This window comes from Vombatus ursinus, unplaced genomic scaffold, assembly GCF_900497805.2.
Source record: "Vombatus ursinus unplaced genomic scaffold, bare-nosed wombat genome assembly UNPS02014786.1, whole genome shotgun sequence".
Taxonomy (NCBI): domain Eukaryota; kingdom Metazoa; phylum Chordata; class Mammalia; order Diprotodontia; family Vombatidae; genus Vombatus; species Vombatus ursinus.
This window is the reverse complement of record NW_020954564.1, coordinates 31142240-31154754: the sequence shown is the minus strand read 5'-3', so window position 1 is coordinate 31154754 and position 12515 is coordinate 31142240. Positions and strand designations below refer to the sequence as shown.

At 42.7% G+C, this 12515-nt stretch overlaps 1 protein-coding gene across 1 annotated transcript in view; it reads right to left on the bottom strand.

Moving 5' to 3' along the window:
- Positions 1 to 526: 526 nt before the first annotated feature.
- The window catches only part of LOC114047222 (mucin-5AC-like), a 12439-nt gene continuing 450 nt past the window's right edge, over positions 527 to 12515 (bottom strand). Inside the window, exons 2-10 of the mRNA XM_027868015.1 lie at positions 11830 to 11939; positions 11119 to 11711; positions 8416 to 8548; positions 6816 to 6914; positions 4718 to 4855; positions 2825 to 2900; positions 2393 to 2456; positions 1610 to 1685; positions 527 to 786 (exon numbers count right to left, since the gene is read on the bottom strand). Of these exons, the coding sequence (XP_027723816.1) occupies positions 1651 to 1685; positions 2393 to 2456; positions 2825 to 2900; positions 4718 to 4855; positions 6816 to 6914; positions 8416 to 8548; positions 11119 to 11711; positions 11830 to 11939 (1248 nt within the window). The 3' untranslated portion in view covers positions 527 to 786; positions 1610 to 1650. The remainder of the gene's footprint in view (positions 787 to 1609; positions 1686 to 2392; positions 2457 to 2824; positions 2901 to 4717; positions 4856 to 6815; positions 6915 to 8415; positions 8549 to 11118; positions 11712 to 11829; positions 11940 to 12515) is intronic.

Below are 12515 nucleotides of genomic sequence, written 5' to 3'. Positions count from 1 at the left end.
CCCTACTGCCACTTTTCCCTCTGCCATAGTCACTCAGCAACTTTTTTTCTTTACAATTCACTTGATATTTTCCAGATTCATGTTGCTATAATTATTGGATTTTTTGAGGTTACTCTCCCTCTCCTCCAATAAATCCATTCTCTAACTTGCTGTCTTTTTATCCACTTCTATTACTATGAATTCTGAAACCACTTGATTTCCTCCCAGTTTCTCAGCCTCTTCAACTCAAATTACTTCTAGGTCACCAGATTACCTGAATTATACATACATTCAATATGCCCTTCACCAAGTGAATTTGCCTTTAGGGCTATTATTCTTAGTTATGACTCTATATTGGTCACTACCCATAACTTATAAATGAAGTCCTGCAGGGAGAGATAAAACATATTCTGTGTACTCCTCTCAGGGCTCAGTCCTTGCCCTTGGGAGCTTCAACATGACAAAAACACATACCCACACCCAACTGTTACTAACTTGAGGGAATTAGATCAGTGGCAGGGAGAACAAGCAATGACCACTCCACTAATGTTGAGAGAGTCAGGAGTTTATTATAAGAGAAATCGGGAGGAAGTAACATGCTATTCAGAGACAATTTTCATGTGTGGAAAGTATCTCCAAACCCAGGAAAAGAAAGCCTGGAAGATCCCTGCACAGTGAAAACATTTCCTCTCATTTGACCCTGAATCCAGCAATTTGTCCTTTGGCCTTGAGATCCTTCAAGCAGGAGGAGAGGAGCAGGAGAAAATTCAGCACAGTAGATTGCCATCTTCTTCCCCTGGCCAAGAACTGAAAGTAGTGGAAGTCTTGATTCTCTGTCACATTCTCCTCCAACCCCACCTACCATTCCTTCCTGATTCCACCCAGATACCACCCACCTGTCCTCAAACTGAGAATAGAACCTACTGAGGTTGGAAAAAAAAGACTGCAAGGATCAGAATCAGAGCAGACACACATACATACCTAGAATACTTTGTTAGAATAGTAGAAGTAGTCAAGACCTCAGAAAACAGATTATCAATACTAGAAAGGGCCTAGAACATAGAGCATGAGAACTGGAAGGACCCATTGAGAGCATCTAGTCCAGCCTACTCAATTTACTGGGGAAGAAATTGAGATACGGAGAGGAAAAGGCACTTCCCCAAAGTCACATAACCGGGGAGGGGTAGAGTTAGAATTAGAACCTAGGGTTCCTGATTCCTACTTCAGAGATCTTTCTACTCTGAATGGGTCATTATGGGTGCTTTTTTGCCCTTGGCCTAAATACTTCCCAGATGAGCAATATCATGTTGTAAGGGAGACTGAGACCAAGAGGGAGGGGAAAATCTCCATGTTTTTTTTTAAATTTTGATCTTGACTTTTATTCCAATTTTTTTTCTCTCCCCCAATATCCTAAGTTTCAAGTTTTTATCTATTGGAGCTACTGTAGAGCATGAGATTCCTGCTTTAGGGGAATGTTGGTCTGGTATCTTTTCTGAGATCTTCTGTAGCTTTGAGACTCTGGGATGCTTTGATCCAGATTCTAGGATTTGGTATTTTAGGTTCTAGGATTCTCCTATTCCAGAAAAATTCTCTGCAAACTTGGTAAATTAAAGGAAAATATAGCACTTACCTATTTTGAGGGGAAAAGCTTGTTGTCCTTCCATTGGAGGTTTAGGAAGGAATCTGATCCCCCGAGTATAGTTGCCCTGAAAGAAAGAGCATGTGTCTCAATAATAGTAATCAAGAAAAATTAGAGGTCCTGGTGGTGACTTCCACCAAATTCTAACATTGGAAGATGGAGAACAGGATTGAGGGGCACTAGGAGATAGGACTGAGGGACTCTAAAGAGCTGCTATTCATCCTGTTCTCTGTCTGGTGGTTCTGATGAAAGATAACTTGGTTTCATGAAAGGAGGAATGCAGAGGATATGGTTGGACAGACTTCTATCTGGTTGGGGCATTAGCATCCCCCAAATGTATTCATCTGCTCACTTCATTGATTGACTGATTCTTTCATTCATTTGTTTGAGCCATCACTCATTCAATTTTGGGAAAGGCATAATACTAGAGAGCAAGTGATAATCTAGTACCATAGCACAGGGAACCATTGAATATCACGGACTGTGCCCAACCCATTGGATGTGAGAAGAGTGGCACCTCTGAGGCAGGAAATTCCAAGCAAACTCAAGAGCCATTATGTAGCTAAAGCTTTGACTTAATACTTAGTCATTCCATAGAGGATGGTCCCAGATTAGAACTAGAAGCAGATCTTAACATTTAGCAGCCAAGATATCTATTTGGTCTTCTTATGAAATACTTAAACTTCCAGTGTAACAATGGCAAAAAAAAAGCAAATGGCTGGGAAACAGCCATTTATAGATGGAGGAAAGAGATTGCTGAGAGCACATACTTACTGGCTATGAAATCTTGCAGTGTAGAATCTACTGATTTTAAGAAAGTTTTCATCAATTGGTAGAGCTGAAACATAAGCATGGGGGGATGGATGAATGTGAGGTGATCAAGTGAAGATCCCAAGAGGGGTCACTACCAGACATACCTGATCTGGGAGTTGATCTATGGTCCTAACATACCTATGAATGCTTGGCTCAGTCTGATCTCATAAGTAAGACAGCACACAAGGTGTATGCCAGAACTGGAAGGAATCTTAGATAGGATGTTTTTCAACCCTCCACAATTTTAGAGAAAGGAAGGGGCTCACACAAATTCACACAGCAAGCCTAGGCCAGTTCCCTAGACTTTGAACTGCTAGTCTAGGCCTCTTTACACTGCTGATACCTAGCATTCTGACTTTCTGTACCCAGAAGGAATTGCATCTCCACACTTACTGTTTGATTTGCCACAGAAGGAAGAGTCTGTTTCAGGGCATTTGGTATTCGATTAATAGGTCTTTTCCTGTTTGTCCTGAAAGAGAAAGGAAAAAAGACCCATATGTTCAAAAATACTTATGGCAGCTCTTTTTGTGGTGGTAAAGAATTGGAAACTGAGAGGATGCCCATCAATTGAGGAATAGCTGAACAAGTTGTGTTATGTGAATGTGACAGAATACTAATGCACTATAAGAAATGATGAAGGGTCTGGTTTCAGAAAAGCCTTGGAAGACCTGCATGAACTGATGCAAAGTGAAGTGAGAAGAACTGAGAGAACAATCTATACAGTAACAACAATATTGCAAAGATAATCAACTTTGAAAGACTTAGTCATGCTGATCAATACAATGGTCAACAACATTTCTCAGAGACTCATGATAAAGCATACCATCCATTTCTAAATAGAGAACTGATGGACTCAGAGGGCAGATTGAAGCATATTTTTTTCTCCTTATTTCTTTTGATTTTTTTTTTTGGAACATGGCTAATGAGGAAAGCTGTTTTGCATGACTAGAAATATTTGTAATAGGGTTTAAAATTGTAAAGGATAGTTAAGATGATTTAGTCCAAGCCAAACCCTGACATATAGGAAGAGTTTAATGAATGATTTGAATTGAATTCAAGCAATTCCCCTTTGTTTTACAGATGAAGAAACTAAGATTAAGTAGCTCATCCATGGGCACACAGATGGTAAGTAGGAGAACTAGGACTGGACCCACCTTATGAGATGCTGGATCTAGTGCACTTTTTTTTTTATCTAGTGCCCTTTCTATTATTGCTCACTGTTTCCCTGAAAGGAGTGATCTGCATGTAGTGGGAGTGGAAACAGTGTGATGATATATTCCATGCTGTCTTTGGGGCTGAGTGTTTTGAAGAACAGGACCTGCTATCAAGGCCTCCCCAGATAGAGCAGAATGATTGTTCCAGAAGTCTAAAACCCTAGCCTCTGAGTCCCAGATAAACTATATTCTTATGTTCAACAAATGTTTATGAAATTCCTACAGTGTTCAGAGAACTCTTCTGGGTCCTGCACCCACAGAGCTCACAATCTGATAGGAGGTGGCTCATATCCATGTCTCATACTGAAGAAGAAAGTAAGGAAGAGAAATCTATGTATGCTAATAACAATCTCTCAGGTTAAGAAAAGTCTTGATAGTGATAAAGCACTTTCTTCTGTGTGACTTAATTCAGAATGTTCATGATATCTGTGTGACAGGGCAAAAGTTGTCCTTATTTTATAGACGTACAATCAGGCTTGCAGAGATATAAGGTCCAATGGAAAAGAAATGATAGAGCTGTGAGGAAGAATGCAGGGCTTATGACTTTCAAGTCATCATTTTTTCCACCATCCCAGACCTTTCCATCAATTCAAAGAACAGTTGCTATTGCTTAACTCTCCCCTCTCCCCTTACACTAGCCTTATATTTAATTTCAGTTCCCTGTAGATATACATATCTCATTTGGATTATAAATTCTCCATCCCAACATTGAAATCCGTCATCTCAGCCTCTGGCCTGGTCCATGCCATTCCTTCAGCCGTGTTCCCCATATACATCTCACCCCTTTCCTTAATTCTCCCATTCCATAATTCATAGTATATACTTCTTACTGGAAGCTTTCCTTAACTGAACTAGGAAAGACCTATCTCCCCAACTATACGTTGAGACCTTCCATGTTTCTAAATCACAGACAGCAAGTAAACCCAGGTCTGTTGTCATCTAGGACAGTGTTCCATCCCTTTTTTTAACAATGGACTGAAGTAGGTCAAAAGAGTAGTAATAAATAACCATCCCCGCCATGCATAGGAATTCACTACTACCATGGGAGCCATAGACCTTTTTGTTGACTCACATTTTCTTAACTTTAATAAGTCCAAGGGAAGTTTCACAACGCTCAAGGGCCAGGTGAGGTGTTCCTTTCTTGTTCAGCAGCGATCCAATGACACATTTGCTTACCAGGTTTACCTCAGCAGTAAATGTTCCAGGAGATCTAAAAGGATATGGATAGGAAAAAACCTCATTGTTTTCAGAGTCCCTCCCATCATGGAAATGGACAGTAAATCCATTTTCTTACACGAACTCTGTGAAATAGGTCAGACAAATATGATTATCCACATTTGCCAGAACAGGAAACTGAGGTTTAGCTACTCCTGCCTCAAAATTTTATAAGTAAGCCTCTGGGAAAGTCCTAAGAACTAAAAAGTCAGAAAAGGGCTATAGTCTCAGGCTGTAACCAGGAGATTCTAGTCACAAAAAGGGTTGTAAACTATAAGAGAGGAGGGCAAATGGAAAACTGAAATCCAGGAATGCAGTAATGAACAGTGGCCATATTCGTATTTACTCATAGTGAAACTTGGTCTTTTTAAGCACCTCAGGCTTTCCAAAATGCTTTCATGAACATTGCTTCATTTGATTTTCATAAGAGACTTGAATACTTAACAGGCATAGCACTATTACCTCCATTTTGCAGAAATGAAACAGGGATAAGAAAGGGTAAACAAGTTGTTCAGTATTACAGAGCAAACATTTTTCTATATCATACTCCCTCCCCTTCACTGGGGCAAGAAAGATACAAAGCCAATCCCAAACCCTGTGGCACAATACAAGCCAGAAAATGAGTTATCACCAGGAAAATAATAACAATAATGATAATATGAGGAGAATGAGATAAGAGTAACATTAACACTCTTATTTGATTGCAAAGAATAGTTACTTATACTCCTGAACAAGTCTTCAGAGTATGAAATATAAAAGAAGAAACGCAAGATAGTAGCATCTTGATCCTTTCTGTCTGAATCTCATCAAAAAACATGAGAAGACAGAATGTAGGAGACAATTTTTTTTTGACATGGCCAATGTGGAAATTTGCTTTGATTGAATATACATGTTTTTAATTGTTTTTTCTTGTATTCTCAATTGGGGGTGGGGAGTTGAGGTGGGAGGGTGAGAAGGTGGATATAGGCTAATTAAAACAAATAAAGGTCAAGAGAAAACTGATTTGGAGTCCTAGACTTTAGGAATCTGGAAGTCCAAGAGTCTTGATGTTAAGTCCGTGCTGGGTTTTGAAGCCAGCTCAGCATCAATGTGCTGAGGAGCAAGGAACAACTTTTGGAACCCAGCTCAGCCACAGCCGAGAATGAGCTTCATCTAGAAGCAATATCACTTTTGGATAAGAACTTTATGAGATTAGAAGCTTTACTAAATATGAGCTCACTTTTGATTGAATTAGTGTGGGGTATGTGTGTGCCACCGAGGTTTTTTTGGGTGGGAAATCTTTATACTTCTGTTCTAGAGTAAACATCAAAGTAAGTATCACTTTGTAGAATTTTTTTAAAAGATGAAAAGAATAAGCTCACAGGAATAATATTAATAATGATAATTCTTCATTCTTCTGTGGTGATTCTCAATTTATAAAACACTTCTCTCCCAATAATTCTGTGAAGAAGGTCAGGCAGAGTGTGATTATTCACGAATGCCAGAACTGGTAAACACGAAACTGAGGCTCAGCTACTCCTGTCTCAGAATTGTGTGAATGGGTCTGTGGGAGTGCCCTAAAGGATTGGAAAGTCAGAAAGGGGCTATGGCCTCAGGCTGTCACCGGGAGATTCCAAATATAAAGAGGATTGTAATCAAGACAGGAAGAGACTAGAAGAAGAAGGAACACTGTGTCCAGAAAGGGAAGGAAGAGACTTTTACATATCTCAGGGCTGTCCATGACTGGTGTCCCTAGTCATCCAGGGACAGCCTTATGTCTCCAGTGAGTTAAAGGCCCAGGAGAGCTACAATGAGGCAGTGGGTGTCCTTCCCTTTCCCTTGCCTACTCATCAACTCCCTCATGTTGGATAAGGTTGGGAAACATTGGAATCATGCGAATCTGGTTCCTTCATGTGAATACCTGTCTCTTTCCACCCCCACCCCCACACCTTACGCAAGGTTCACAGATCACTCACGTTTTTATGTTTACATCCAAAACTGTTCTGGCATATGTATTTTGTTGATGCCTATCTTTACTTTGTTTGGCATCACTACTGAGGGTGAGAAGTTTTATCCTGCACAGAGAAATCACATTGAAGGAGAGATGTCAACAAGTGATATTGTTTAAAGACCCTAAACTCTTGTGTCAATATATCTTGAACCCCAATTAAACCATTCCCCTACACCACTCCTCTTTACTTAGGGAAGGGTACTGTGAGGGTAGGGAAGATGTTTTTCATCTAAATGACCTATAGATTTTGAACCTTGACATTGGCCTTCAGTTTGATTGACCCTTCTCACTGCATGGCTTGATGTCTATTCTGGAAGATTCTGACAACCATGGGAAATAGAGGCATGATCTGATATAATCAGAAGATCCTCTCCTCCATATCCTTTGTGGTTTGCAAAACTGTCCAACGGAGATGTGACCAGATAGCCATGAAATCTTATTCTAAGAACATGGATCAGTGAGAGGCATGAATGGCAGGTCACCTGTCTTCTCATCTGGTCCTTTTCATGACAAAGAAAACAGGTTTCTGGTTTAGGTTTACAGAGGTTTAACAATTTAGCCAATCCCCCAGACACAGTGAGTTACAAGAAATTGGATCACTTGTCTTCATGATTCTTATTCAAGGCTCATTCCTCCACATTAGAGTTGCCCCTTGGATGCCTGGAGGTTTCTGTCATCAGAGCAGCAGCATAATTTCCTCCCCTTTATTATTGACTCCCACTTATATTTTTTGTTATCAATGAATTCATCAATTTAGTGCTTATTGATCTTTTGCTCTGGGTCCAGTTCCTAGGGAGGTCCTGTCGGGGTGGGAGTAAGAGAATGTTAAGCCTCATATTCTGCCTTTGGGGAGTTCACAGTGTGTATTTGTGACTGGGGGAGGTATGGGAGGCAAGAAGTCTTGCCCAACACAGAAGGAGCTCAGTGGGCTCAACAGGAATATCAGCTAAGGGATAAGAAAATTCTGTGGCTCTTGGACACGAAACCTAAACAAAGAACTATATGGAATCTCTTAGATGAGGGTCCAACCTGACTCTGAAGGTGCCAGACTAGTCAGGGCAATGGACCAGGAGTCACAGAAGATTCAAGAGAATCACTGTCTTTTCTCCATTCTTCTTAGAATGTGTTCTTAGAACAGTGTATGTACGTCCAGGCTATGATTTTACTCTAGGTTTTTCAAAGGATGTTATATTCCTCTTCATCACAGCTTTAGCACAATGCATAAGAGTATTTGGTATTTTTTTTTATCTAAGATTCCTTCTCCACTCTTAAATGAAGTTTTAAACTTCTGTTTGGTGCCCCCTACCTTGGTTGCTATCTCTTCCACCTCATCATACCCTTTTCCCTTCCACTCCCACATCCCCACTTATGTGGACCTCACTGGAGAAGCAGAAAGGTCCTCCCTCCAGTTCTCTTTCCTACAAAGTTCCCAGCCTACATCCCCCTCCACTCTGCCCATCTAATCCTCTATCGGCTTCACTGACATCATTCAAATCTTTGCCTGTAACGGTCTGATTCTTGCACTTGGATTTGAGACCAACTTTGTTAGCGAGGGGAGGACTCACGCAGTAGAAGATAACACTTTTTGCAGTGGTTTTAGTAGGTGTTTAAGATGTGCTGGTGGGTTCTTCACAGTTTTTATGAAAAGCTTTTGTATAGCCCATGGAATATTCTCTTTCAACAAGAAACTTTGTACATCTGTAGGGGGAGAAAAGAATCTTTGAGACCTTGGTTTGACTCATTTGCGATGAAGAAGATGGAAAGTTTGACGTTGTGACACTGCTTTGGATTGGAGTCAGAGGACCTGGGTTTGAATCACAGCTTTGCTCGCTTCTTCCTATCCACATGATAAATTCCCCCTCTGGTCCCTAGCTTTTTCATCTGCACTATGATGGGATTGGATTAATAATTTATAAATAGTTGGTCTTGTCCATTAAGGAGTGTTGTGAACTGCTAAGAGTTATTGGCATAGTTTGGAAAACCATTCTTGCCTGCAGAAAAGCCCTCCAACCAACCACAGCGCCCCCAATTTCTACATCAAGTTCCTCCCTTTTCCTAAATCCTACCTCCCTTTGTTACAAGCATTCCAATTTTGAACTGTTGTCTGAAATGTCATCCTTTGAAATGCAAATGGTAAGGGAAGGATCAAATCTCAATATCAAGGAATCTGTCAATTGATTTCGTCCAGATAATCTGAAGGCTCAGAATATCTAGGAGGCTACAAAGAGGAGAGAACTTCAAAAAGAGGTTTAGAAAGAGGAAGAGGTTTTGCACACTTTACTGACTTCTCAGAATTGACAACAGTTATCCCAATGCTTACCCTGCCCAGTGTCATCTCTTCAATTTAGCTGACATCACCCCTTTATTTAGGGAGCGAGTATAACTCAATAGAAAGAGCACAAACTTAGGACTCAGAAGACCTGGGTTCCAATCTCATCTGGGAAGCTTACTATTCATGTGAGTCAGGGCAAGTCTTTAAGCATCTCTAATGCCTGAGTATCTGCATCTCTATAATGATGGATTTGGACTCTAGAGCCTTTCTGGTCCCTTCCAGCCATTTTACGACACTGATAACATCCAACAAATCTAGCTCCTTCAGAGTCAGGTTGGACCCTCATCTAAGAGATCCCACATGGATCCTTGCTTAGGTTTTGTGTCCAAGAGCCACAGAATTTTCTTATCACTTAGCTGATATTCCTGTAGAGCCTACTGAGCTCCTTCTGCCCTGGGCAGGACTGTTTTGTTTCCTACACTTCCCCCAGTCACAAATACACACTGTGAGCCCCCCAAAGGTAGAATATGGCTTGACATTCTCTCCTACTCCCACCCCCACAGCACCTCCCTAGGAACTGGACCCAGAGCAAAAGATCAATAAAATATTTATGACTGGAATGGACTCCCACTCCCCACCCAGTCCCCAGTTGTCTCCATTTCCTGTGTAGTTAGTGGTTCATTCTCTTTCTTCAAGTCTGACCTCAATGGAAATCTTCCCTGATTCTGCCCAGTGCAGGTGATGTTCAACTCTTCAGTATTTCCCAGAGCTCTTAGTCTGGATCTCAGCTTTACCCTCATTATATCCTATTTTGTATGCTCCTTTTTCATATATGAGTGTGTGATCCTTCCTAGTGGGAGGGGAGGTGCTGCCTCAGTTTTGTAACCCCCAGCACTGAACATAGAACCTTACACAGAGCTGATACTTAGTCTCTGTTGAGTTGCCTTGTTAACTGCCAAGTACAGGTGAGCCTGTTTCTCATGCAGCCTGTGCTCCTAGATTAGGGATCATTATGAATGGAAAAGAGGACATTCCTATTCCCTTCACAGCTACTGTTGCCCCGGGGGAGATTGATAGTTCAGAGTGAGGAAAGAAAAAAGATTAAAATGGTGATGACACAGAAATTAAAGGTGTCAACACTGTTCTTCTAATAGTTGAGGCAAATACCCAAAGGTGTGTAAAGGGGTTAGAGAATGCTTGGCCTTCAAGTCTGATAAGGACAGAACTGAGACTAAAGTAGAACTAGGTCCCAAGAACAATACAGCTTTCTCTGAGAGAGAGGTTATGGTGTCTGGTGGCAGCCATGGGTTATCAAGCAGCAACCAGCTTACACCTCCAGTTGAATGTGACCAAATGTAATTTTAGAAAGGACCTTTGAGACCATCTTATCCAGTCCTCTTATCATACTGATAAGGAACTGATATTCCATGACTTGCTCAAGATCATAGGGGGAGTAAGGTATAATACCAAGATTTGAACTCAGATTTTATCCAGTGATCCAAATATACCGGTCTTTCTATTTCACCAAATTGGCTCCATAACACAACCCCCACATGTATGATGAAGTACTGAGGCCCAAGTGGGAAATAATTTAAATAACTTAAAATCACACAAGTCCTAATTAGCACAGCCAAAACTTGCACCTAGATTATCTGAGTCAAAACCTATGGTAGCAATGTGCTATGTTGTCATGGTTTGGTGACTGTAGACACACTCCTGGACATTATTGATCGGGATGGTTTCACCTCCCTCCCTGCTGGAAATGCTTATAAAAATTGGGGAAGGGGCCATATTGCCTCATTCCAGATAGATAACCTTTCTCTTTCTCTACCTAATTGGCCTCAAACAGGTCCCACACCAGACCTCAGCACCTACTCCACAGATAATCACCTCCCACTGTCCAGTACATACTACTATCCTTCCTCCCAGTAGCATTTCTATGTCAGGTTAGGGATCTCCTGGAAAAGTTTGGGGCTTGGGTCAGAGCAGAACTTACCATTAGCAAAATATAACAATGGTTTTGAAGGAGGAGCTTTCTGAGTTGTTGTCCATTTTGTCTTTGTCCATCTTGTCTGAGATGTTGTCCGAGTTGGTTTTGTCTGAGTTGGTTTTGTCCGAGTTGGTTTTATCTGAGTTGGTTTTGTCCGAGTTGGTTTTGTGCGTGTTGGCGGAGCTGTTGTCTGTGTTGTCCCTGCTGCTGTGGGTGCTTCTGTTGCTACTTCTGTTGGGGCAGCTGTTGGTGCTTCAGTTGGGGCTGCTGTTGGGGCAGCTGTTGGCAACTCTGTTGGGGCTGCTGTTGGTGCCTCTGTTGGTATCTCTGTTGGTGCCTCTGTTGGTGCCTCTGTTGGTATCTCTGTTGGTGCTTCAGTTGGGGCAGCTGTTGGCAATTCTGTTGGTGCCTCTGTTGGTGCCTCTGTTGGGGCAGCTGTTGGTGCTTCACTTGGTGCTGCTGTTGGGGCAGCTGTTGGCAACTCTGTTGGGGCTGCTGTTGGTGCCTTCGTTGGGGCAGTTGTTGGTGCTGCTGTTGGGGCAGCTGTTGGTGCTTCAGTTGGTGCTGCTGTTGGGGCAGCTGTTGGTGCCTCTGTTGGGCTGTTGGTGCTTCAGTTGGTGCTGCTGTTGGAGCAGCTGTTGGCAATTCTGTTGGGGCAGCTGTTGGTGCCTCTGTTGGTATCTCTGTTGGTGCCTCTGTTGGGGCAGCTGTTGGTGCCTCTGTTGGGGCAGTTGTTGGTGCTTCAGTTGGGGCTGCTGTTGGGCCAGCTGTTGGCAATTCTGTTGGGGCAGCTGTTGGCCACTCTGTTGGGGCTGCTGTTGGTGCCTCTGTTGCGGCAGCTGTTGGTGCTTCAGTTGGTGCTGCTGTTGGGGCAGCTGTTGGCAACTCTGTTGGGGCTGCTGTTGGTGCCTCTGTTGGGGCAGCTGTTGACAACTCTGTTGGGGCAGTTGTTGGTGCCTCTGTTGGTATCTCTGTTGGTGCCTCTGTTGGGGCAGCTGTTGGTGCTTCAGTTGGGGCTGTTGTAGTTGCCTCTGATGGGGCAGCTGTTGGGGCAGCTGTTGGCACCTCTGTTGGGGCAGCTGTTGGTGCCTCTGTTGGGGCAGCTGTTGGTGCTTCAATTGCGGCTGTTGTAGGTGCCTCTGATGGGGCAGCTGTTGGTGCCTCTGTTGGGGCAGCTGTTGGCAACTCTGTTGGGGCAGCTGTTGGCACCTCTGTTGGGGCTGCTGTTGGTGCCTCTGTTGGGGCAGCTGTTGGTGCCTCTGCTGGGGCAGCTGTTGGTGCTTCAGTTGGTGCTGCTGCTGGGGCAGCTGTTGGCACCTCTGTTGGGGCTGCTGTTGGTGCCTCTGTTGGGGCAGTTGTTGGTGCCTCTGTTGGGGCAGCTGTTGGTGCTTCAGTTGGTGCTG